Source organism: Monodon monoceros, unplaced genomic scaffold (assembly GCF_005190385.1).
Source record: "Monodon monoceros isolate NGI ecotype Baffin Bay Population unplaced genomic scaffold, NGI_Narwhal_1 Super_Scaffold_13, whole genome shotgun sequence".
NCBI lineage: Eukaryota > Metazoa > Chordata > Mammalia > Artiodactyla > Monodontidae > Monodon > Monodon monoceros.
In genome coordinates this window covers 10,273,163-10,299,128 of record NW_021703769.1, presented here as the reverse complement: position 1 = coordinate 10,299,128, position 25,966 = coordinate 10,273,163, and the positions used below count along the sequence as shown (strand labels likewise).

At 46.5% G+C, this 25,966-nt stretch overlaps 1 protein-coding gene and 1 long non-coding RNA gene across 5 annotated transcripts in view; one reads left to right on the top strand and one right to left on the bottom strand.

Moving 5' to 3' along the window:
* The first annotated feature begins 1,583 nt into the window (after window positions 1-1,583).
* Window positions 1,584-25,951, top strand: LOC114894679. Its single transcript, XR_003793283.1, has 4 exons — window positions 1,584-1,762; window positions 2,457-3,299; window positions 22,944-23,043; window positions 24,950-25,951. It is a non-coding gene; the product is annotated as an uncharacterized LOC114894679 (long non-coding RNA).
* NFATC2 (nuclear factor of activated T cells 2) overlaps window positions 17,581-25,966 on the bottom strand; it is a 141,193-nt gene continuing 132,807 nt past the window's right edge. For all 4 annotated transcript variants that reach the window (XM_029221635.1, XM_029221634.1, XM_029221629.1 and 1 more), the window contains one exon: window positions 17,581-18,580. Coding sequence is in view for 2 of the 4 variants with exons in the window: in XM_029221634.1 (XP_029077467.1) it covers window positions 18,525-18,580 (56 nt within the window). In the remaining 2 variants the exon portion in view is untranslated. The remainder of the gene's footprint in view (window positions 18,581-25,966) is intronic.

Below are 25,966 nucleotides of genomic sequence, written 5' to 3'. Positions count from 1 at the left end.
GTGGAATTCAGGAGAAGGGTCCAGGCAGGAGATATAAATGTGGGAGTCCTAGGCACGTAGATGGTATTTAAAACCATGCAATCGGTTGAGGTCACCAAGGAAACAGGTGCAGATAGAAAACACGTCCAAGGGCTGAGCCTGGGGGCATCCCAGTATTGGGGAGATGATGGGGAACCAGCAATAGATGGTAAGGAGAGGCCGGTGGAAAAGAAGAAGGCCCAGTGGAGGCCGCGTGAAAGAAGCATATCAGGTTTAACCGCCGATTCTGCTGACCAGTCCATTGAGATGACCATGGACAACTGACCGCGTATTTAACAACAACCTGGGGTCGCTGGTCACTTTGACAAGGTGGTGTCAGTGGGTGTGAAAGCTGATGGGAAGGAGTTCAAGAGGGAATGGTAGGGGAGAGGCATGGGAGAGAGTGGATACATGCAATATTTCAAGGAGTTTTGCTGTAAAGGAAAACAGAGAAATAAGACGATAGTTGAAGGGGAATTGTAGGATCCACAATTTTTTTTTTTAACAGATCTTTATTGGAGTATAATAGCTTCACAGTACTGTGTTAGTTCCTGTTGCACAACAGAGCGAATCAGCCATATGCGTACACATGTCCCCATATCCCCTCCCTCTTGAGCCTCCCTCCCACCCTCCCTATCCCACCCCTCTAGGTGGGCACAAAGCACCGAGCTGATCTCCCTGTGCTACGCGGCTTCTTCCCACCAGCCAACTGTTTTACGTTCGGCAGTGTATATATGTCGATGCTACTTTCACTTCGCCCTAGCTTCTCCCTCCCATCCCATGTCCTCAAGTCCATTCTCTGCGTCTACCTCTTTATTCCTGCTCTGCAACTACGTTCATCAGTACCATTTTTTTTTTAGATTCCATATAGAATGGCCATTATCAAAAAATCTATAAACAATAAATGCTGGAGAGGGTGTGGAGATAAGGGAACCCTCTGGCACTGTTGGTGGGAATGTAAATTGGTCCAGCCACTATGGAGAACAGTATGGAGGTTCCTTAAAAAACTACAAACTACCATATGACCCAGCAATCCCACTACTGGGCATAAACCCTGAAGAAACCATAATTCAAAGAGTCATGCACCACAATGTTCACTGCAGCTTTATTTACAATAGCCAGGACATGGAAGCAACCTAAGTGTCCATCATTGGATGAATGGATAAAGAAGATGTGGCACATGTATACAATGGAATATTACTCAGCCATAAAAAGAAACGAAATTGAGTTATTTGTATTGAGGTGGATGGACCTAGAGTCTGTCATACAGAGTGAAGTAAGTCAGAAAGAGAAAAACAAATACTGTATGCTAACATAATTATTTTTAAGGTAGGGGAAATAATTGCATGTTTCTTTTCTGATCGGAATTATCTAGTAGAGAAGGAGGCTGGGCCATGTCTTGAGAAGGTGAGAGGGGACAGAGGGGGTTGGTCTAAGGTAGGAACAGGACGGTTTTTGAAGTATCACGAGGCAAAGCCAAGCGAGCACAGGGGCCCTGATGCTGGTGGGGCAGGTGCAGTGGTAGGAGCTCACGGCAGCTCTTTCCACCTGCTTCCATGTTCCTCCTGAAATAGGAAGCAAGGCCGGGAGAAGAGAGGGAGAGCGGCAGGAGGAGGCGCTGGGAGTTTAAGGAGAGAGAGAAGATGTGAACGAGTCATCCAGGAGAGTCAAGAGTGGAGGACAGGAGAAATGGACGCTGGTGTCCAGGCAGTGATGGAAGCCCATGCATCACTGGCGGTCACGGGTATGCAGTACGTTTATGTTTTTCTGTAGCCAAGTTCACGGGCACAGAGGAAACTGAGCATTGGATTTAACCAGATTGGGAGGGTGCATGATGCTTCACCATGAGATTTAAGCTGGGAAAGGGAGGAGGGAGCACATCAAGAGAAAGACAAGAGTGAAAAAAAAGGTCGAAGGGCAAAAGGATTATAGGTGGCAGGTGGGATGTGGGATTATTGGAGTCAGGTGCTGGAGAGAGAAGCCAGTGTCAAAGAGGGGGTGCTTAGGGCTTCCCTGGTGGCGCAGTGGTTGAGAGTCCGCCTGCCAATGCAGGGGACACGGGTTCGTGCCCCGGTCCGGGAGGATCCCACATGCTGGGATGTGGAGTGGCTGGGCCCGTGAGCCATGGCCGCTGAGCCTGCGCGTCCGGAGCCTGTGCTCCGCAACGGGAGAGGCCACAGCAATGAGAGGCCCGCGTACCGCAAAAAAAGAAAAAAGAGGGCGTGCTTGAGACCGAGATGATGGGGGGAGGTGCTACAGTTATTGGTAATTTCAAGGCCTCCAGCCATGGTTCTCAGTGCTGTCCTAGGAGCAGGCATCACCTGGGACTTCGCCGGGAAATGCAGGTTCTCTGGCCTCACCCCAGACCTACTGAGTCAGAATCTCCGGGGGTGGAGCCAGCAATTTGTGTTCTCACGAACTCCCGCCTCTCCCTGCAGGCTTCCTGATATGCATGAAGGCTTGGGAACCACTGCGCTAGAGTAGAATGGCCAAAGGAGGAAGACAAGCGTCACAGGACCAGAAGAATTTAAGAAATTGAGAGGTCGGGAAGGGAAAAGGATTCTTTAAGGAGCATGAAATTGCTGAAAATTAAGACAGGGGTACAGAGACTTCCCCGGTGGTCCAGTGGTTAAGATTCTGCATTCCAATGCAGGGGGTGTGGGTTGGATCCCTGGTCGGGGAGCTAAGAGCCCACATGCTGTGGGGTACGGCCAAATTTTTTTTTTAAAAAGGGGGTACAGCTGAAGAAAGTGCCCGGACCCAGGAGCTAAAGTCACCAAGCAATGAGGACAACGGCCAGGTGGAGAATAGTCTAGAAGTGGCAGAAATCAGTAAGGAGGACACCTATCCCAGAGCCCAGTGATACAAGGGCTGTGGGTGATAGCAGCCCCTCTGCGGGGCATAGCGGGCAGGACAACGGCCCCCCAAAGATGTCCACTCATCCCTGGCACTTGTGCGTATGTTACCTTACACGGCAGCGGGGACTTGGCAGGTGTGATTACTAATCTCGAGATGGAAAGAGTAGCCCGGATTATCCAGGTGGGCCCAATGTAATCACAAGCGTCCCTATAAGAGGGAGGCCGGAGAGTCAGGCGGAGGAGTACGCGGCACGAGGGGGCAGCGGTCGGGGTGATGCGGTCGCTGGCTTGGAAGATGGAGGGAGGCCCACCGGCCAGGAAGCGGAGTCTCCCCTCGAGCCTCCGGAAGGGACACGGCCCTGCGGACACCTTGAGTTTAGCCCAGTGAGACCATTTTGGATTTCTGACCTCCAGAACCGTAAGGTAATGAATTTGAACCACCTTAAACCACTATGTTTGTGATAATGTACCATAGACGTCTGCGAGGGAAGCGGGGGGCCTCAGGAGGGTGGTGGGTTTCAGAGCAAAAACACCAGGCACACTTGGGAGGAAAAAACTGAGAACGTGGGGTTTTGTTTACGGTGGGCCGTGAGATGTGGAGGGCAAAGAAGCTGCGACTGTGTTTTGGGAGTTGGGGGGGGCGGGGGCAGAAGGTGGGCTTGCAGAGCTTCAGAGGGGCTAGTGAGTGGGAGAAGCGGGACTGCTTGAGAGCCTGACACCAACAGGTCTAAAGAGCGAAACGATTAGCCCTGAGGGTGAGGACATGGGCGCTGGGTGATGGGAAGCGGCGGCGTCTGGGATCCCCACTTCCTGTTTCTCAGAGGGGCCTGGACCTGTTCTGAGAGCGTGGGTCCCCGTCGGGGCAGCAGTGGTGGACGTCGGAATGACTCTGCAAAGCCCAGCATGGGAGGCGGCAGTGCCTCCAGGGTGCCCTGGCTCCTTTGCATCACCTGGAGGATAAATGAGAAGGTTGGCTCGGGAGCAGCGGGGCTGCAGGTGTGTCTGGGGAGGACCAGATGGAGGAGAGCCGCCGCCAAAACGCGTTAACAGTATAACTCGTTAAGCAGGAGTGCCTCGCCTGCTGCAGGTTCCCGTTACCTTGTCAGACAGACTCCCCGGGCAGGTCGCGCTTCACATTCGGCTTGTAAACGGCAGCTGGCCGGCCGCCCCGCTCTTACCTGTCCCCGAGGAGCCGTTGAGCCACAGCAGCCAGCATTTTACAGGCGGGAGGGCCACGGGTGACGGCAGGAAGCCAGAAGGCAGATAAGAGCCTGGCAGGCTCAGGCTCCGAGGGAGCGATGGTCTTTATTGCTGTCTGCAGCAAAGGGAACTGGTTCTGGAAGCCAGCCTGGAGTCCACAGATGTGTAATTAGAAGTGAATGGGGCTTCCTTGGTGGCGCAGTGGTTGAGAGTCCACCTGCCGATGCAGGGGGCGCAGGTTCGTGCCCCGGTCCGGGAGGATCCCACGTACCGCGGAGCGGCTGGGCCCGTGAGCCATGGCCGCTGAGCCTGCGCGTCCAGAGCCTGTGCGCCGCAACAGGGAGAGGCCCCCGTACCGCAAAAAAAAAAAAAAAAAAAAAAAAAAAAAGGTGAATGAACTGAGCCATATGGGACAGAAGAAAGGTCTCTCTTGAGTCAGATGTTTAGGTTTTAAAAATGTGTTAAATATTAGGAAAGGATTAATTTTCCATGCATTCCAGATGAATCCATTGTTCCCAATGTCACTTGCATGTGTGAAACTTGGACACGTTTGTTCATTCAGCACGTAGTTCCAGAGGGCCTACTGAGGGCAGGGTCTGGGCATATGGCATTGAACCCGAACAAAGACTATCCATGCTCACATGGGATTTACAGGTGTAAGAGACAGATTGTAAACCAGCAAACGGGTCTGCAAACAGGAGAATCCTGTATATGTCGTGGTGGGTGTATTTGTGGGCAGGGTGGAGGTAGATCCCACATTCCATGTTGTCAGGGAGGTCTTCCGAGGATGAGAGGGTTTGATCTGGGGACCTGAGGGTTGAGGGAGAGCAGTTCCATGACCCTCAGGGGTCAGAGCGTTTCAAGTCTTGGGAAAACTGAGGCCGAGGTGGGACAGGGTTAGGATTAGGCAAGGAACAGAAGAGAGGCTGACATGGAGGAACAGAGCTGAGTCTAGAGAAGTGGTAGGCGGAGAAGATTGTTGAAAGTCTTGGCAGAAATCTGGATCATTCTAAATGCAAAGGGAAGGTCTCAGTCCTGTAGCTGGTGGGTTACTGAGGCTCTTGCACTGTCTCAGACCTGAGTGACTAAACTGCCTGTGTTTTTGAAATTAAAGTGATACCAGCAAGATGGCAGAATAGGAGGCTTCTACCATCATTCTCCCACAGAACATTGATTTCTTTTTCAGCTTTATTGAGGTGTGACAAATGAAGTTGTAAGGTATTTAAAGTGTACATCATGATGAGATTAAAACTGTGAAAGGATTCCCCCATCTAATTAATTAACACATCCATTACTTCACATATTGATCTTTTTCTGAGTGTGAAAACCTTCCAATTGTACTGTTAGCAAATTTCAATTACACAATAGCAATGTCAATTACAGGCACCATGTTCTACATCAGATCCTCAGAACTTATTTATCTTACAGCTGAAACTTTGTACCCTTTTACCAACCTCTCCATATTTTGCCCAGCCCCCAGAAACCACTTTTTTCTGTTTCTATGAGTTTGACTTTGTTCTTTCCTAGATTCCACATATAAGTGAAACCATGCGGTATTTGTGTCTCTGTGTCTGGCGTATTTCACTTAACATAATGTCCTTTAGTTTCATTTGTGTTGTCACAAACAGCAGGATATCTTTCTTCCTCATGGCTGAATGATATTTCATTGTGTGTGTGTGTGTGTGTTTATACATATACCTACCACATCTTCTTTATCCATTGACAGATACTTAGATTGTTTCCCTATCTGGCTATTGTGAATAATGCCACAGTAGGGAACATGTGAGCGCAGATCTATCTTTGGGATCCTGTTTTCATTTCCCTTGGATATATACCCAAAAGTGGGATGACTGGATCATATGGTAGTTTCTATCTTTAATTTTTTTTATTGAAGTACAGTTGATTTACAATGTTGTGTTAATTTCTGCTGTACAGCAAAGTGATTCAGTTATACATATATATATATATATACATTCTTTTTCATATTCTTTTCCATTATGGTTTATCACAGGATATTGAATATAATTCCCTGTGCTATACAGTAGGACCTTGCTGTTTATCCATTCTGTATATAATAGTTTGCATCTGCTAACCCCAAACTCCCACTCCATCCCTCCGGCACCCTCCCTCCCTCTTGGCAACCACAAGTCTGTTCTCTGTGTCTGTGAGTCTGCTTCTGTTTTGTAGATAAGTTCATTTGTGTCATATTTTAGATTCCACATATAAGTGATACCATATGATATTTGTCTTTCTCTTTCTGACTTAGTATGATAATCTCTAGGTCCATCCATGTTGCTGCAGATGGCCTTATTTCATTCTTTTTTATGACTGAGTAATACTCCATTGTTTATATGTACCACATCTTCTTTATTCATCTGTTGGTGGACACTTAGGTTGTTTCCTTGTCTTGGTAATTGCAAATAATGCCGCTATGAACATAGGGGTGCATGTATCTTTTTGAATTATAGTTTTTCTGGATATATGTCTAGGAATAGGATTGCTGGATCGTATGGCAACTCTATTTTTAGTTTCTTGAGGAACTGCCTTACTGTTTTCCATAGTGATTGTACCAACTTACATTCCCACCAACAGTGTAGGAAGGTTCCCTTTTCTCCATATCCTCTCCAGTATTTATGTAGATTTTTTTGATGGCCATTCTGACCAGGGTGAGATGGTACCTCATTGTAGTTTTGATTTGCATTTCTTTGATAATTAGTGCTGTTGAGCATTTCTTCATCTGCCTATTGGTCATCTGTATGGTTTCTTTGGGAAAATGTCTAATTTAGTTCTGCCCACTTTTCAGTTGGGTTTGTTTTTTGTTGTTGAATTGTATGAACTGTTTATATTTTGAAGATTAATCCCTTGTCGGCTGCATCATTTGCAAATATTTTCTCCCATTCTGTAGGTTGTTTTTTCATTTTGTTTATGGTTTCCTTTGCTGTGCAAAAGCTTGTAAGTTTGATTAGGTCCCATTTGTTTATTTTTGCTTTTATTTCTGTTGCCTTGGGAGACTGATCTAAGAAAACATTGGTATGATTTATGTCAGAGAACGTTTTGCCTATGTTCTCTTCTGGGAGTTTTATGGTGTCATGTCTTATGTTTAAGTCTTTAAGCCATTTTGAGTTTATTTTTGTGTATGGTGTGAGGCTGTGTTCTAAGTTCATTGATTTACATGCAGCTGTCCAACTTTCCCAACACCCCTTGCTAAAGAGACTCTTTTTCCCATTGTATATTCTTGCCTCCTTTGTTGAAGATTAATTTACCATAGGTGTGTGGGTTTATTTCTGGGCCCTCTATTCTGTTCCATTGATCTATATATGTCTGTTTTTGTGCCAATACTATGCCATTTTGATTACTGTAGCTTTGTAGAATTGTCTGAAGTCTGGGAGGGTTATGCCTCCTGCTTTGTTCTCTTTCCTCAGGATTGCTTTGGCAATTCTGGGTCTTCTATGGCTCCATATAAATTTTAGGATTATTCTTGTTCTGTGAAAAATGTCATGGATAATTTGATAGGGATCACATTAAATCTGTAGATTTCTTTGGGTAGTATTTTAACAATAGTAACTCTTCCAATCCAATCTTTAATTTTTTTGAGAAACCTTCATACTGTTTTCCATAGTGATTTTACCAATTTACATTCCCACCGACAGTGTATAAGGGTTCCCTTTTTTACACATCCTGACCAATACCTAATATCTTTGACTTTTCGATAATGGCCATCCTAACAGGTATGAATTGATATCCCATTGTGATTTTGATTTGCATTTCCCTGATGATTAGTGATGTTGAGCACCGCTCTATTCTTTTCCATTGATCTGTGTCTGTTTTTATGCCAGTACCATACTTTTTTTTATTACTATGGCTTTGTAATGTAATTTAAAATCAGGAAGTGTGATGCCTCTGGCTTTTTCTTGCTCAAGATTGCTTTGGTTATCTGGGGTCTTTTGTGGTTCTATACAAATTTTAAGATTGTTTACTCTATCACTGTGGAAAAGTACCATTGGAACTTCGATAGGGTTTGCATTGAATCTGCAGATTGCTTTGAGTGGAATGGACACAGGATATCTTTCCCTATATTTGTGTCATCTTCATTTTCTTTCATTGATAACTTACAATTTTCAGTGTACAGATCTTTCACCTCTTTAGTTAAATTTATTCCTCTTTATTATAAATGGGATTAATTTCTCTTTCAGATAGTTTGTTAGTATACAGAAATGCCCCTGATTTTTGTTTATTGACTTTTGTATCCTACAACTTTACTGAATTTGTTAGTTCTAATAGCTTTTTGGTGGAATCTTTAGAGTTTTGTATATCATATCATCTGCAGATAGAGGATGAGTCCATAGAAATATGAAGGACCGATTCTATAGAAATATGAAGGACTACTGTGAACAGTTATACACCAACATATTGGATAACCTAGAAGAAATTCCTAGAAACTTACAACCTGCTAAAACAATTGTGAAGGAAGAGAAAATCTGAAAAGACTAATTACTAGTAAGGAGATTGAATCAGTAATCAAAATTGCCTGCTTTGCAGATGAAATGATCTATTTAGAAATCTCTGAAGACTACCAACAAATCTGTTAGAGTAATGAATTCAGTAAAGTCGCAGGATACAAAATCAGTTGTGTTTCTATATACTAACAATCAACCATCCAAAAAACTAAAATGATCCCATTTACAATAGCATTAAAAAAAAACTTAGGAATAAATTTAACCAAGGAGTGTAAAGATCTATACACTGAAAATTATAAAACATTGATCAGAGAAACTGAAGACACAAATAAATAGAAAGATATCCCATGCTCAAGGATTTGAAGAATTAATATTTAAATGTCTATACTACATAAAGTGATCTACAGATTCAATGTAAAACCTATCAAAATTCCAATGGCATTTTTCAGAGGAACAGGATTTTTTTTTCTAAAATCTGTATTTAACTACAAAAGTCCCCACATAGCCAAACCCATCTTGAGCAAGAAGAACAAAGCTGGAGGCATCACACTTTGTGATTTCAAATTACATTACAAAGCTATAGTAATAAAATGGAATGGTATTGGCATAAAGAGACACACAGATTAATGGAACAGAAAAGAGAGCCCAGAATAAACCCATGCATATATAGTCAACTAATCTTCAAATTCACTAAGATTACACAATGGGGAAAAAGTAGTCTCTTCAATAAATAGTAGTGTTGAGAAAGCTGGATAGGTACATGCAAAAGAATAAAATGGACCCTTATCTCACACCATACACAAAAACCAACCCAAAATGTCTTAAAGACTTGAATGTAAAACCTGAAACCATGAGACTCCTAGAAGAAAACATGGGGGAAAACCTTTTTGACACTAGTCTTGGTAATGATTTCCTGAATTTGGTACCAAATGCACAAGCCCCCCAAAAACAAAAATCAGTAAGTGGGACTACATCAAACTAAGAAGCTTATACACAGCAAAGGAAACCATCAACAAAATGAAAAGGCAACCTACAGAATGGGAGAAAATATTTGCAAGTCATATATTCTGTAAGGGTTTAATATTCAAAATATATAAGGAACTCATACAACCCAATAGCAAAAAAAAAAAAAAAAAAGTCTAATTAAAATGGGCAAAGGACCTGAATTTTCCAAAGAAGACATACAAATGACCAACAGGTATATGAAAAAATGCTCAGCATCACTAATCAGGGAAATGCAAATGAAAACCACAATGGGATATCACCCCACAGCTGTTAGGATTGTCATTATCAAAATGTCAAAGTAAGTGTTGGTGAGGATGTAGAGAAAAGGGAACCCCTAAAAAAAAGAAAAGAAAAGGGAACCGCTATACCCTGTTGATGGGAATGTAAATTGGTACAGCCACTATGGAAAACAGTATGGAGGTTCCTCAAAAAATTAAAGATAAACTACCATGTGGTCCAGCTATCCCACTTTTGGGTATATATCCGAAGGAATTGAAAACAGGATCTTGAAGAGATCTGCACTCCCACATTCATTGCAGCATTATTCACAATAGCCAAGATGTGGAAGCAACCTAAGTATCTGTCAATGGGTGAATGAATAAAGAAGATGTGGTATATATATATGTACATACACACACACACACACACACACAGTGGAATATTATTCAGCCATAAGAAGGACATCTCACTGTTTGAGACAACACGGATGAAACTGGAGGGCATTATGCTAAGTGAAATACACCAGACAGAGACAGATACTGTATGATCCCACTTAAATGTGGAATTGAAAAAAGTTGAACTCATAGTCCAGTAAGTGCCCTACATATGAACCTTCAAGTTGCAAACTTTCAAAGATGCAAACATGCGTTCACGTGTCCAGTCACATTAAGTTAGTTCACGTGTCTGGCATACATTTTCACGTGCGTGCATCCTCTACAGGTAGTTGTGTTTCTGTGTACTTTACAGTATTGTATACAGTACAATAGCACAGTATATTTATTTCAAGCCCAGGATGTCCGGAAGCAAACGTGAAAGCAGCAGTGATGTAGCCGGTACTGCTAAGAAGCAACAGTTGTATTGTACTCTTGTACTTTTCAAGGTGCTGGAAGATTAAAAATGTTTTTATTTTTTGTTTTTATGTATTATTTGTGTGAAAAGTATTATAAACCTATTACAATACAGTACAATCTAACCGATTGTGTTAGTTAGGTACCTAGGCTAACTTTGTTGGACTTATGAACAAATGGGACTTACGAATGCGCTCTCGGAATGGAACTCATTGGTATGTAGGGGACTTACTGGAACAGAGTAAAATAGTGCTTACCGTGGATGGGGGTTGTGGAATCAGGGAGATTCTGTCAAAGGGGGCAAACTTTAACTTCTGAGATCAATAAGTTGTGGAAGCTGAATGTACATCATGGTGACTAGAGTTAATAAAAGTGTATACTTGAAACTTGCTAAGAGTGTAGATCTCAAATGTCCTCACCACCAAAAAGAAGGTAACTGTGTGAGGTGATGTATGCATTAAAGAGCTTAATTTTGGTAACCAATTCACAATTTTTAACATATATCAAGATACTACGTTGTATATCTTAAATGTACACACTTTGTCGATCATACTTTGATAAATTTGGGGAAAAAAAGTAAATGCAAAGGGCAGTTATTGGAAGGCTTTAAGAGCAGGTGTGGTATGTTCTGCCCACTGTGCAGGCAGTGAGGGTAGGCGTGAACCAGGGCAGTCAAGAGGCGGCTCTGTCGTCCAGGGAGAAGATAAAGGTGGTCCAATGGGCGTGAAGCAGAAAGGTGTGTGATTTCAGAGATGGATCCACCAAACGTTGCTGACGTGTGGGGCCCAGGGACAGTGAGGGATCCAGGGTCGCTCCCAGGTTTTTGACACTGCAGCTGCTTAGATGGTGTTGCCGTAAACCGATGGGGAGGACAGGGTGTACTAGAGGGTTGTGGGTGGGAAGAGGAGATTGGGAATTAGGAAAATCGGGGGCATGTTGAGCTAGAGATGCCTCCTGGTTATCAGAGTGGAGATGTCACACAGGCAGGTGCATGAGTCTGGAGTGTGCATGAGAAGGTGTACTTAAAATCTGGTGCCAAGATCGTCCTGTGAATGCTTTTCCTCAAGAGCTGTCCTGATGGTATTAACTACAGAGGGCTCTTGATCAGCAGCCATGTGATCTGGGGGTCTTTCTTGGGAAGCCCCATCAGCTCATAGAAAGCCCTGAGCTGCTCCCTCCCTGCTTAAACAAAAACAAAAAAACAAAAAAAAAGCTAAGATCCAATTGTCATAGTGCTCTGTGTCATTTGAGTTTAAAATTTCTAGTAAACCAAGAATTCCTGGAAATCCTGGGATTGGGCAGGGGTTTCCATCTCTTTGGTGATAACTCCACACTGGGCCATTTACCAAGCTGGACTGCTGAATTTTACCGGGAGGGTGAAGGCAGAGACAGTTTCGAGTGGAAGCCCTTTTTGGAGAAAGCTTGGTGCAGCTCATCACAGCTCCCAGAGCTCCTCAAACAAAAGAAATGACTTTGCTTTCATTTCTTAATGGTCCCTGTGGTCCGCGCTTCCTTCACGGGATTATTTCATATTCAACCTGCTCTGGCCAAGAAACCACTTTCCTTTCCATTTACGAACCTGAAAAGCCTGTGTAGGAGTCAGCATTTTGTTTGCTCCTGGAAGTCTTGTAACTTCTTAATTTCCCACTTGTCACTAAGCCAGCGTTATATATCTGCTCCTTGGTACAAAAGTACACCGTGCTGCTGCAGGTAGCAAGGGACATTGACAGACTTGCAAAGTCTCCCCAAGAAGGAGAGGCTTGACGCCCCAGTGTGTGTTTCCTTTTCATTTCAGGATTTGAAAACTGGATAAGCTCGAGTTTGGGGCTTTAACTATCTAGTTAACTAATTAGGTAGCTAGTTAACTATCTAGTTAGAAAAATTCAAGACCTGTTGTCAAAGCTCTGAATGCTTCCTTCCAGATATTGGAAAAATGAGGTCCAGCCTTGGGTGAATCTTAAATCTATTAGTTAAATGATGGGAGGTTGTATTGATAGCTAACATTTATTAAGCACGTACTGTGAGGTGGGGACTATTATCTTCATTTTACATTTGGGGAAACTGAGGCCCAGGCTGACTTTTGTGGTATGTACCAAGTGTAGCTCACACAAGTGTAGGACACAGACTTATTTTTTTAATGACTATAGTTTTATCTGTACAGTTTCATATTTGTATTTTGTTTTCTGCTTAAGATGATTCTGGGTTCTATTTGGGAAAAGCAACATAAGGTTTTCAGAAAGTGAGTGAATTTAAAGAGAACTGGTTGTATACAGCTACAGCAAAAAATCATGAGGGGCAGAGTTGCCCCTAGGGTGGGTGGGTGGGCAGGCGGGCCTGGGGAAATATTTTTTGTGGGGCTCCTGTCTTTATGAACGATTTGAGTCATCCTCAAGTCAATGTTTCAGCACCGTTCTGGTGGCCCAATCTCGCCTGATCCCACAAAAAATAAAAAACCTGTGCTGGCCATTAAGGAGCAATCTGCTCACCAGGAAGCTCTTCTGGCAACTGGCTGGGACCCTATAGGTGCAGGTCCTGGAGCTCTTTGGGGCATCTTGTGTCCTGTTGACCTTGTGCCCCAAAGGAAATAAATGGGAACGAGCTGGCCCCATCTGAGGGGGACCAGGGGCATCTCAAGCCACAACTCATACAGGACCCTGATATGCTTGGGACACCCGACCCCACATGGTACTGCTGGTTCCAGGCACTGGAAGGGGGCTTGGGAAATCCCCAAGAAGGTATCCTCAGCGTAGAGTTATGGTGGGGTGAAGTGGTCCCTGAAGTACAGGGCCTGGGGCTGAGACCCTGCTTCCCTAGGGTTTAAGGGTAGCGCTGAAGGGTGGGATGACATTTGAACCGTATTACATTAAGACTTTAAATAGAAATTTTTCTCCAAACCTCGTAGATGGTTTAGCTATAAGGAGAAAAAGCTGCTATAAGGAGGAAGCCAGCTGGAAAATTCTAGTATTTATAATATCTAATTCTGTTTGCGGGTTTGATGGTAAAAGATAATTTGGAGGGAACTTTGGAATTTTGTAAGATATTCAAGCAGAAGACGGTTTTGCTCTGCGAGTGACTGTTTTGCTCCGCCCAGTTCCCTGTAAATGCTCTGGGACCCTCTGCGAGCAGACCCAAGGCGGACATTATAAATGTGTTTACCTGGATGCTACTCCTAAAGAGGTCTAGAGACACAGATTATAGCAGAGCTGCAGTGGAGGGAGCAGAGAGAGAATCAGACAAATCCAGGTTGAGCTCATGACTCTGTCACCTTGGGCTTCTGATGTAAGATGCAAATATCGGAGGTTAGATGTAAAATAGACAGTCCCGACCTCACAGGGCTGAGAGGAGTGATAAACCCACACGTGGATGTGCACACAAAAAATGGTCCTTGATGTACGAACTCAAAATGTAGAGGGGTATCTGAACAGCATCTCTAGAGAAGAAAAGATACGCCCAAAGTAGCCATTGCTTTCAACTGTTTTATTGCTAAACTATCATGATACAAGCCGTATAAAAATACTTTACAAATAGCAAAAATAAACTACGTTAAACTGAAGGTTAAAAACGTTTTGCATAGGAATGCGATGTATTCAAACTCCTTTTAACAGTCGAGATTTTCAAAACCTAAGCCTTCCAGTACCACCCCGTGGGAGAGACTTCTATTTGTTGGAGAATTAGCGAGGACATTCTCAACATTTTCTCCCCTCTGAGGGCTGTAGAGGCAACAGGGGTGAGTAAGCTTCTTTGACAAGGTGTGTCAGGATGCTAAGCTTGTCCCAACCACAGCGTCCATCCGTTCGGGCCAATCAGAGTGCTGAAAGCACCTGCTAATAGAACAGCATCATTTACATCCAAAGCCTGAACTAGGCAGGTGGAGTTTATTCTAATTGGCCAACAGCTGCATAAAGGCAGGGTGTTAAACCTTTCTTCCAGCACCCAACATGCCAGTTCACTTTCAGAAGGGCTGGCTTACGGAGCCACTGCTAGCTCAACAATCACCAGAAACATTTGTTTCTAAACAAACTGAGTTAAGACAGTGATGTTGGCTATAACTCAAGGCACTCATGAAAGCTGAGAGAAACTGATGTTTGTGATCAGTTTCATGTGATGCTTCTTGTTCGTAAGCATTTAGCTGGAATGCAGGAAAACCACTTGCATTGGCTGGTTTGGCTCCATGAGATTTAATGCCCGAGACCCAAGCTTGGGAGATCCAAGGTTAAGATATGTTGGGTAGCTGCTAAGGGCCTGGCCCTCCAAAAGTGAGTTCAGGAAGGTTTACCCTGACTCGTCAAGAATGTCACAACCCCTGTGCCACTTGTAAACGTAAAGCAAACAAAGTTGTTAACCAGACCCCTGACATTCTTTCAATTCTGAACAAATAAGGTGGTCTTGGAAAGGGTTTGATGTGAAAATAAACTCAAGCCTCCCCTTTAGTCCAGAGTGAGAAATGAGAACACATCAGCTTCCGATCTGTCTACACATGACAGCTCCCGCACTGGCCAAGCCTGGCTTCCTGAGAGGGATGGCTTGGCCACTGGATGTAAACAAGAAGGGCTACATCAGTGCTTCCCAGTTCTTAGAAAGAATCGACTTGATTCGTCTAGTCTGTGTCTTTGCTGGAAAACTCTGAATGTCCTTTGGGTAATGTGTACGGGGGTTTATCTACCAGGATTCAGTTAGCTCTGTAAACATTAGCCTGCACTTCTGTTCTAGGAACTCCCCATTACTCCTGTGTCTTTTTTAGACTCCCCATTACAACACAGGCAGTTTTGTTACATCAAAATCACCTACTAGGTCCCTTATTGGAGGGATCTAAACACTTTCCAGTTCTCAGTGACAAGATGGAGGCTCAAAGCTGAAGTGAGCAGCGTCCTCAAGCAACAAACAGGTGCTTCCTTCTTCCACGGAGCCATTCCCCCTCCTTTCTCTGGAGATGGTTTCTTCTAGCAGACAGGTGACTAACAGGCTCTGAGGTGGGCTTTTGTTTTGGGTGGTTTTTCTTTTTTTCCTGGAATGATTAACAAATCTTCAAGAATACATCCTTTCTCTTAGGGGAAAAAAATCCTCAATGTATACGAAAAAAGAGACACTTGAAAAAGATTTCTGACCACTTATAAATATTTTCTAATTCCAACAAGGATGCGATATCTTGAGGACAGAGAAAAAGCATAAAAATACAGATAAGAAAATAAAATTTAATACCATACTCATTAATTTGGGTTGCTATTATATATTATCAAGCAGCAGTATTTTTGTACAATACAGGAAGACTCAAACTTTGGAAATATACTACATTCAGCAACAGGGCAGATTGCTGTTGGAAGTGCTATATATTTACATTACCTTGGTTGTAGCAAGTACAAACCTCTACCTAACAGATCCTTCTAGCACACGTGCAACACGCCCATCTTGACAGTTTAGACATCCTTTTTCTTTCTCTTCGAGGACCTACTGCCTCTCCCCATACTGAAAATATTTCATGAGCAGTTTACTCTTGGCAAAACTTCCTCCTGGCATCTGTATCTGACAAAACTTTCCTGACTGCTGTCGAGTCTTACTACACATTCTCTTGTCTGTTTATGTCTCAAAACTAATGCTCTTGTTTCTTTCCTTTGCTATTTGGTATAGTTGTTTATGAAAGTGCTTCCTATAATACCCAGCTAGGACGTCTTAGAAAAAGAGTTTGTGAGTGTCTTATACACACACACACGTACATCTATACATACAGGAATCTGAACTACTAGGAGGCCCTTTGCACTAACATGGTTAGAATAGTGATGGAAAACGCGTTAGTCCTTTTTCACCCCATGCACAATGCAGCTGAGCGACTGCTACAATAGCAGGAAGGCACTTGGGTAAAACATTCAGATAACTGAGGAAAGGCCAAATTCCCTCATGTGCAAAAAATGGCTCCCAGCCAGGTCAAGTGAGAACAAATCGCTCACCAAATGCTTGAACCCTTCCCCCGTGAAGTCAATATTGCTGGAGAGAAAGTTCTTTAGGTAAAGCTGCTTGGATAAGGAACGCTTTATTAATGAGGAAGAATTTTGCATCCCAGAAGCTTTGCGATGGCGGTCAACTTCTTACTGGCATTCTGTTTGTTGAAAAGAATTTTGCTAAATTCTGCTTGGGCTGGGTGGAAAGTCCCCTGTCCTTGGGGGGGGGGGGGGGGGGGGGGGGGAAGAAATGCTAGGTTCTGACCAAAAGGGTACAGACATGTGCTGCATTCTGTCCTCTCGAGCCCCAAACACACCAGGCCGGGGTCACAGGTCCGGAGTTCCTGGCCCCAGCTCTCAGAAAGGTTTTGATGACAGGACTTAGAAAACCCACAGTGGGCCCTTAACTGCCACGATTCTCTTCGTAGAGTGATTTTTTTCAATCAACTCTGCTAGGCAGAAGGCCTGAGTACAGCCTTTTGAAGAGTGCCAGGAATATTTACACTGTGTGTTTGATTACAGGGAAGCAATTAAATGGCCGAAAAGGAATCCCCAGTTTGTCCTGGGGTGTCTGCAATGAATGTAAACAAACACATCTGTGTGATTAAAAGCTCACCTGCCGAGAACTTGGAGGGTTTTATTTGTTTGCAAAAATTGCCCCAGAGGAGGAAGACTTTGGCGGACCGTGGGTGCACCCAGAGGAGGGAAACACTCAGGGCTAAGCTGCACACTCCATGCGAGTGGTCTGAGCGGAGCACATTCAAACTAAGGACTGTGTGGGAGAGGATCTGCTTCTATTCAGATCACATTTGTGCTGGATGAAGCAGCTAATGCAGAGGCGTCTTTGGGACTGGGGTGGGGGGCGGGTTTCAATGGGTTCAGTTAAAAATAACCAGTGAACTTTGGGGCCAAATCGTGAGCTTGAGTATCCCACTTTGTGTCTAGGCCAGAGAGGGAATTCAGCCTTTTTCCTTGATCATGGGGGCGCCCACCCACCGAAGCACTTAGGCCTGCCAGCTGCTATACTTTGCAACCGTTTTACTTAACAAAAATACCTGCACTTTTTTCTTTTTTTTTTTTTTTTGGTTGCTTTAGCCCTTCTGCCGTTCCTTCTCAAAATTCAATGCACATGCTTGAGATTCTTCTTAACTACTGTACTTTCTGGAAAAGCACTTGGCCTGTTAGAGGAAAGAAAGCGGGAACATCAAAAAGCCGCGAAGCTTGTCCGGCTGCAGCGGATGCGTGCTCACCCGGCAGCCTGGGTGACCTCCTCTAGTCCGTGACCGCGTGCTGCAGGGGGGAAGGGCAGCTAGCCAAGAGGGCCCCCCTCCGCCCCCCGGCCAGCTTTTTGAAAGCGGAGAAGAAAAAAGTGTACACATGTCATAACGCCGAGAAGCTTTAACAGGTGATCTTGTAGGAGCCAGACTGTTTTTGATTCAGAAGCAGAACATTTAAAAATCAAGCTTGAGCTGTGGCCCATCCCTGGTGTGGATGGGCAATCCCTAGGGAAGGTGGGCCGGCTTCTTTGTTTTTCTTCAGCCCAGTGACGTAAGCTGGGTCACGTTCCTTTGGTTGCTCTGTTGGAGAGCTCCTTTCCTTCAAAAGGTACAAGAGCTGTATCTGTGACCCAAAAAAGTGAAGGCAAGGGCTGGGGTTTAACTGCATCCCCATCTTCCGTCCCCCGAGTCCCCGGCTGCAGGCTCTCAGCTCTCAGGCGCATTCCAGCGGGTGGTCTGGTTCAGGATGTATTTGGGGTCAGCAGGCACTTAAGGTTTGGATGGGACACCTGAAAGTCAACCGAGATGCTCTTTGGGATTTAGAACAAGACTCAGAGTGCACAGAGAGGAGGCGAGCTCCGGAATAGAGAGTTAGCTTTCGGCCGGTACGTGGTCCCGTGCTCAGCCTCCGGGTGGGGTGGGTACCGGGGAGGACGGTGGGAGGCTCCGGCGTTAGCAATGTGGATGATGTCTTGCTAATGGCTTTCTTCTACGTCTGATTTCGGGCAGGAGGTCCTGAAAACTCCTTCCTGATAATTTCATTAACTACGAAAGAAAAGAGAGAGAGTAAGTGCGAGTGAGAGGGCACCTAAAACAGGGATCAGGTTAGCTTTCTAGAACCTAATACAACCGGGCTGTTTTTTTAAAACATGTTTTTGTCTTTGCAGTAATACATCTGACAATCTTTAACATAAGAAATGCCTTCCCACATCATGCTTCTTCCTCACCCCCCATGATGCTATTTTGTGGTATGGGTTTGTTAGTGAAAATTGCCCAAATGGTAACTTTTAAAAATTGCTGTGGCAGAAATGGAGCTGGGCCACGGGGCATGATTGAAGGAACACTTTCTCCTTCTCGTTATTGAATGCACTTGAGGTGCTCTACTGTATACCAAACTCTGTTATTACAACATCCAGAAAATACCCGCTCCGTGACCCACAAAACTTACGACTCGCAAGAAGGGCCTTTAAAAAGAGAGTGGGTGGGACCACCACAAAGCGTAGCCATCAATGTGAACGTAATCTTCATCCCTTTCAGCACAACCCCCCCCCCTTACCCCTCCTCACTAGTGAAGGATCACACTCTGAGTCTTCTCAAGTACCAAGTGTCCTCAAGGGGCTCTGGAGTGTTCCATTACCCCCTGCCCCAGAAAGCTGCATGGAATTTAGCAGGGAACCAAGAATGCAGTGCCAGCCAGTGGCATCAAGGAGCTAGCTCTGCTCTCCCACTCTGGCCACTTATCTGAGGCACCAGGTCCTGGGATCAAGGCAGTAAGCTCTTAGAATAGTGGCTCTTGCAAAAGGCTTCCTTCAATGTTCTTGGGGAAAAGCTGCCTTCAAAGGCTGCCCAGACACCAGGCAGGTGTGTGCACCTGCCCTAAAGTGTGTGTGTGCACTTTTGGTTTCACAGCTGGATTGTGTGGACTGGGTCCGGAAGCAGAAGAGGAGGCAGGACCCCTCTGGGGTCCCATAAAAGGGAGACGAATCTCCACTCTCCTGGTGCTCCCACTAAGTTCCTCCCACAGCCGCCGCCTCTGTTTTCTCATCTCAGCCTCATCCTCAAGTTATAGAGATGGAAGACGAACAGTGAGGGTGAACTGTCGATGGGCTCAGACTCCCTCCACCCTGAGCTCGCCTAGGTCCAGGGTGCTTTTCCCTGGAAAACCCCTGCTTGGATGAGTCTGCAACTCCCAGAATAGGCAGAGAGCAAAATCACACTGCTCTGGAGCTGGATATGCTGGGTTTGACTCCTGGCTCCCTCACTAAACGGGCCGTGTGACCTTACCCCTCTGTGCCTCGGCTTTCTCACTTGTAGAGTGAGAATCATCAACATGTGTCCCTTTTGGGGCTGCTGTGAGGATGCTGGGCATTGATGTATATACAAGCTCCTAGCAGGAGGCCAGGTAACCAGCGTCATGTAGCTGTCAGTTGTGTGATGGGTAGTGATACCCCACGCTTTGTGTTGGACTCTAAACCTAGTGCTTTACACCAGCGGGCTCTGTTTGTGGCAGAAACCAATCAGGCGTCACTCACTGTTCTTCAGATGTGTGCTGAAAGCAGGTGCAAGGGGCGCTCGGGAGCTCAGGTTCTAGAGCCGGGTGGCCGGGGCTGGAATCCCACCTCTGCTGCTTCCTTGCTCGCTGAACCTCACCCTAGTGATGTAACTGCTCTGTGCCTCAGTTTCCCCATCTGAAAACTGTGTATAAAAATATGACCTTCCTTCTACAGTTGTTGAGGAGCTTAGATGAGATGACACAGTGAGAAAACTATCACAGTCCCCGGCGTAGAGCAGATGTTGGTTCAGAGACTGGTATGTGCATATGTATATATGTACGAGCACGTGACACAGTACCTCTGGATGTTAGTGGATGAGAATGTATGTATCAGAGTAACAACCGGCTGCAAAGTGTGGGAGTGGATCCACTGATAGGAACTCCGGGGAGGAATTCGTGTGTTCGGCTAACCAGCTCTAACTGGGCCCTGACTGTGTAGCAGATACCAGCTGACTCCCGGAGCTGGAGGAAGCAGGACCCCTCCCTCGCCTCTGCAGCCTGGCCTCTGGGAAGTGTGCAGGGCTGGGCGGCCCGGGGGGCCCTCAGTGAGGACAGCCAGGCAGGAGTGAAAGCACGTGGCCAGGGGGGAGGCGGGGTCGGTGCGGCTTCACTCGAAGCTTTTCAAAGCCCGGATTCTGAAGGGTTTCCTGTTTTCTCAACCTAGGAAACGAGAGGAGTCAATCCTCAATGGAAACGTTCCACGGCCTCGGCTTTCTAAAAATAACTGCTGGGCAGAGCCACTGGCACCACCGCCCTCGCCAAAGGGTCGTTTCCCTTCTCGGAGCTCGGGGCTGGGTGGGAGACGGTCTAGCTTCCCCCTCCCTTTGGATGGAAACCACTCTGGCTTTCTGAAAGCCACAGTCGAATCTAGAAAACTCGGGGAACGCTCTGCATCGGACCCCTTCGCGGTCGGGGTACGGAGGCGGCCGGCCGCCCAGTCGGGCCCCAAAGCGAGGCCTGCTCGCGCCCACTGCAATCTCTCTGGGGGAGAGGAACCTTTTCTTTCTGAAACCTCAGAGCTCGTGCCCCTGGCTGTGGATGGGGAGAAAGCTCTAGGGCAGAAGCGCCAGCTGGGGGGCGGCCACAGCAGTGCAGCCACATGGGTCTGCAAACGTGGGCTCCAAGTTCCCCGAAAGAGTCTCTGCCCAATCACTTCACCCCGACTCGAGAGGTCCCACCTCTGCAGCCTCGCGTCTTTGGGTGGAAGGGAAAAGGGGGCATCGTGCTGCCCTTTCTTTGAATCAACTTCCCGATGTCACCATGGAACCTCTCCCTGGGAAGGAAAGGTGGTCTGCCTGTTCAGCAGCCCTGTCACCTCCTCTCTGTCACACCTTTAGTCTCACTCTGGCCCCCTACGTGCTTAAGGTCTCCTTTATCCAAAAACCCTGCTCTGGGCTTGTCTTGCCCCTGATCTGGTTCCCGCTGTGACCTCGCCTCCTACTGCCTCCCCCTTCCCCCTCCCCCCCCCCCTGCAGCGAACCACACTGGCTTCCGTTCTACGTGCTCCCCAGCCCGCACTCATGCCTCCAAGCCTCTGCCCTTGCTGGTCCCCTCGCCTCTTCTAATGCTTTTCTCCCTCACTTCTTTCGAGGCTCTGCTCAAACAGTCTCCTCGGCCCCAGGCCCTGGGGACAGTCGGCAGTGCCACGTGCCGCCACCCAGTTGTGCTTGGTCTCCTTATCTCCTTCATATACCGGTTCCTGGCAGTTCACTGTTCTAGTGCTTTAGTTTTCTTGTTCCCCCACCGTATCCCTGGCTTTTGAAGAGTGCCTTGGTACAGAGAAAGCTCTCAATAACATGTATTACTACTGAGAAAGCACAAGCTTAGCAAGGGACTAAGGAGCCTCAGGTCACACTGTCTGCTCTGGGATTTGGCCCCAGGTCTGACTCTCAGGTCTGAGTGTTGAAACCCGCCCTTCTAGGTCACTGCCATCAGTATTTCATTCATCCGATAAATGTTTTGAGCATCTATCCTATGCCAATTTCTGCACCTCTTCTCCCACCTCTTCCCAAATCGGGCCGTGGGCAGTTCTCCAAATGGTTCCTCTCTTGCCCAAATCCTGCCTTCCCTCCTGCCCCCTTTCCTGAGTATCACCTTTTTCCTGGAAGCCGTCTCACATTCCTACATGGGGTCCTGACTCCCTCCAGAAGCAAACACTGAGTTCTCAAAATGCTTGCCCCCCTGTGCCATGTTATTTGAGTTGCTTGTATGCCCACTGTACCATGCATAGCAGCATGCATACAGCAGGTGCCTAATGCATGCATCTTAGCCCACCATGAGGACCCCACACCGTCAGCCTAGGTCACTTAGTTTAGGGAAGCTGATTTTTCTGTTATCCAACTGACAAACGGGTTTTTGGTCTGTTGTTTGCCTGGAGCTTTTTCTCCACAAAAGAATGTAAGCCATTCACATTTTTTCAGGGATAACAACGTGCCAGGTGCTGAACCAAGCACTGAGTTACTTCTCACACCAAACCTAGTAATACAGTCATCCTCGTTTTATAGATGGAGAAAGAGAGACAGGCAGTCACTTGGCACAGCAGGTGAAGGGGAGGGATCAGGATTTGAATCCATAGCCCTGTTTTATTAACCTGTACATTATATGGCTCCACCATATAGGTAAAGAGATTTTGCTATGAGGTTTGCTAGCCATCACCTTTCTTCTGGGGCCCCGGAATCCTCAGCATCTTTTGTGTGTCAGGAAAAGGCCAGAGCAGCCTCTGCGAAGTTAGTGAGCAGACAAGGCTGTGTGCTGAGTGGTTAAGGTGGTCACTGAGCATCACTTTCTTGGAACGGAATTGAGGCCAGTGGTGTTCAGTCTGCCACAAGCACCCCCGACCTTTTGTTACCCTTACAGAGAGACACCGTGATGAAAACACAGATGTTGAACATGGCTACAGCCTCAGCGTGATTTCTAAGCCGGACACCAGAAAGAAAGAAAGAAAAGACAGACGCATGTAAGTATATAAAAATTATACATTTTTCTTTAAAACTCCAAAAAAGAAATCTGTAGTATATTCAGTATGACAAAGGTCATCCATATATAAAGAGGTGTTACAAATCAATAACAAGTCTAATAAAAATGGCTACAGACATAAAGAGAGAATATACCAGGGGTCAATAAACTTTTTCTATAAAGGGCCAGATAAAAATATTTTCAGCTCTGTGAGCTATATAGCCCCTTACTCAACTCTGCTTTTTTTTTTTTTTAAACATGAAAGCAGCCACAGACAATATGTGAGCAAATGGGCATGGCTGTGTGCCAATACAACTTTGTTTAACAAAACGGGCCAGGGGCCACATTTGGCCTGAGATATGGTTTGCCAGTCTCTAGTATATATGCCAATGGCAAAGAAGAAAAAGATAGCAAAGTGTGTTTTCTTCCCCTACTTTTCGGGGATGGCAATCTGGGGAAGCCAGTGCCTTTTACTATTATTGTTCATCCAACAACTCTGGGTTGATTAGTGGTAAATTTCTTAAAACTGATTTCTGCTGGCATCCCACTCTGCCCCAGGAATTTTCTGGTTCACCTGCGGGCCCGGACACCTGCGTGCTGACTTTTTTAGCTGAGCTCGGAGGTCCCCAAAGTTCAGTTTGCAGAAGAATGGCCACTCAGGGTTACACACAGAAGGCCACACAGATAGACTTGAGGTGCAATTTAAGACTTTCCAGGGAACTTTCTATAACTGCTGACTTTGGAACTTAATCCCTTGAGAAAGAAGCAACAGGAAAGAGAGGACAGGCCCCATCTTATTTCTCTCCCAAACCTCAAGCTTGTTTTCTGAAGTCTGGTTAGACTGTGTGAGGGCCCTCGAGAGCCTGGGGTCGGCCAGAGAGTCGCTCCTGAACCAGGGAGGCAGTGTTCTGGAGGCCAAAAGAAAGAATCTGAGAGTTAACACAGGCGCAAGTCCCACCCGCTGCCCTTCTCCTGCGCTACCTTGCCCCGGTCAGTCCTGGGACCTGTGCCGGGGCAAGAGGTGGCTAGACACTAGGGTGGCTGAACCAGAAAGCATGTGAAGTGTTCTCTGGATGCTTCTACATTCTGTCCTAACTGCTCTCAGGGAAAGCTACTCTGAAGGCCAAGAGTGAACTCCAGGGCTGAAACTCTGTGCCCTGAGCACCAGGCCTGTCTTCCCCACAAGCACGTGGGAAGGAGCTAAGAAGGAAAGGTGGCCATTGGCCTTGGCGTCCCCTGTGACTTGGGTATCACAATGCTCTCACTTGCTAAGCGACTCCCCAGCCTTGTCTCCCCTCCCAGCCAACCCCACACGCTCTGGGGGCACTTGGGAACTGAAGAAGAGCTTTCTAGAAGGGCCAGGCCTCAGCGGCTCAGTGAAAAGGACAAAAACGCCTTGATAGGCCTGTAGCCCAAAGCTGTGGGTGGGGTCTGAAGCGTTACATGATGGTAAATCCCCTCTGAGGCCAGGCAGATCAGAGCCAGCTTGCCAGAGTTCACAGGCCCCTGCAAGGTCAGAGCGTTGCCAAGTCCTAACATCAGGGAGGGAAGAAGCGCACTAAAAAGGCCCTTTGACTAAGTGGCTGAGTCTCAGTGCTGATATTTCAGCTGCATTTTTGTCATCCTGATTCGCCGGATGCAAAGTTCTCAGGAGGGACTCTGGCTCCGGGTGGGTATCCAGCCAAGTTTCGCTGAGTGTTACTGTTGCCTGTTGATGGTGTCTGAGAGTCACTGGTGGAGAATGTGCCAGGGAAACCCTCCCCCTGCTAAGGTTCATGCTGCTGTTGGGAAGTTTTGGTACTTCTCCGCAGGCCCCACCCTCTGGGAAACCAGGTTTGGGACGTCAGCTCCCTCCGCTGTGCGCTAATGGACGTGAAAGCCGATGGTTGTTGTAACTGGGTTTTCAGAGTGAGCCATCATCGTGATGCTGCAGAAGACTCGGGGTCTGGTCTATGATGCAGCAAACCCACTTTCACCGACAGACAGACAATCCGAGAGCCAAGGCCCAGCGGGACATCAGGAGGCACGCAAGCCAGCAATACTGTGCTGGATGGTTTCTGGCAAGTGCTCACCACGTGCTGGGCACTGCACGTGCTACCTGATTGCAATCATTGTGCAGAGAATTAAATAACAGCAGCGGCATCTAAACAGCTGAGGCACAGAAAGGTAAAGCGACATCCTCACTGTCCCACGTGGCCTCTCCACCCTGAGCCTCCGGCTCCCTGCACAGTTCTGCGCAGGCCCAGGACCCAAAGTCGATGGAGGGGATCTACAGCTAAGGCCAGGGGCCCCACTGAGCTCAGTGGGAAAACCACGCCCAGGTCCAGAGCCTGGTTTCACATCCAGAAAGTGCGGGGCGAGGGGACGGTTAACCCCTCCCAAAGTGCACAAGAAGGCCCCTGGGGGTTGCGGGAGTGTGGTGGAGCTTTGAGTTGATGAGATCAAGACTGGAAATTACCTAAGCACAGGGCACTTCCAGAGGTTCCTGACCCACCTGCCCCCTCTCTCGTTCCCCAATGCAGACTGCCCTGCCGTTGACGGAGAGCCTTCCTTAACTGGAAACACCAAGCAAAGTGTACAAAACCAAAAGGGAGCTGGCTCAGAGCAGGAGCACAGCTGCCAAAGGCTGGAACCTGGCGCCGCTGCCTTCTCCCTGGAAGAGGGTGATGGGGCCACTGGGAGAGCATGCAGATCCCCAGAGCCTCATCGCCACCCCTACTCCCCTCCCCGACCGAGAATCTCAGGTATGTCCCCTGGGGGTTCCCCCTCACAGAGCGGTGGGGTCTAGCCCTTAAGAGTAGGAAATGTTGGAAAATGAGAGAGGGCCTTCAGGTTGTAAAGTTTTCTCTTACTCAAAAAAATATTCAAGTTAAGGAAACACACAGCTGGAAAACAAAAGGAAAAAGGCAGAAGATATCAATTAC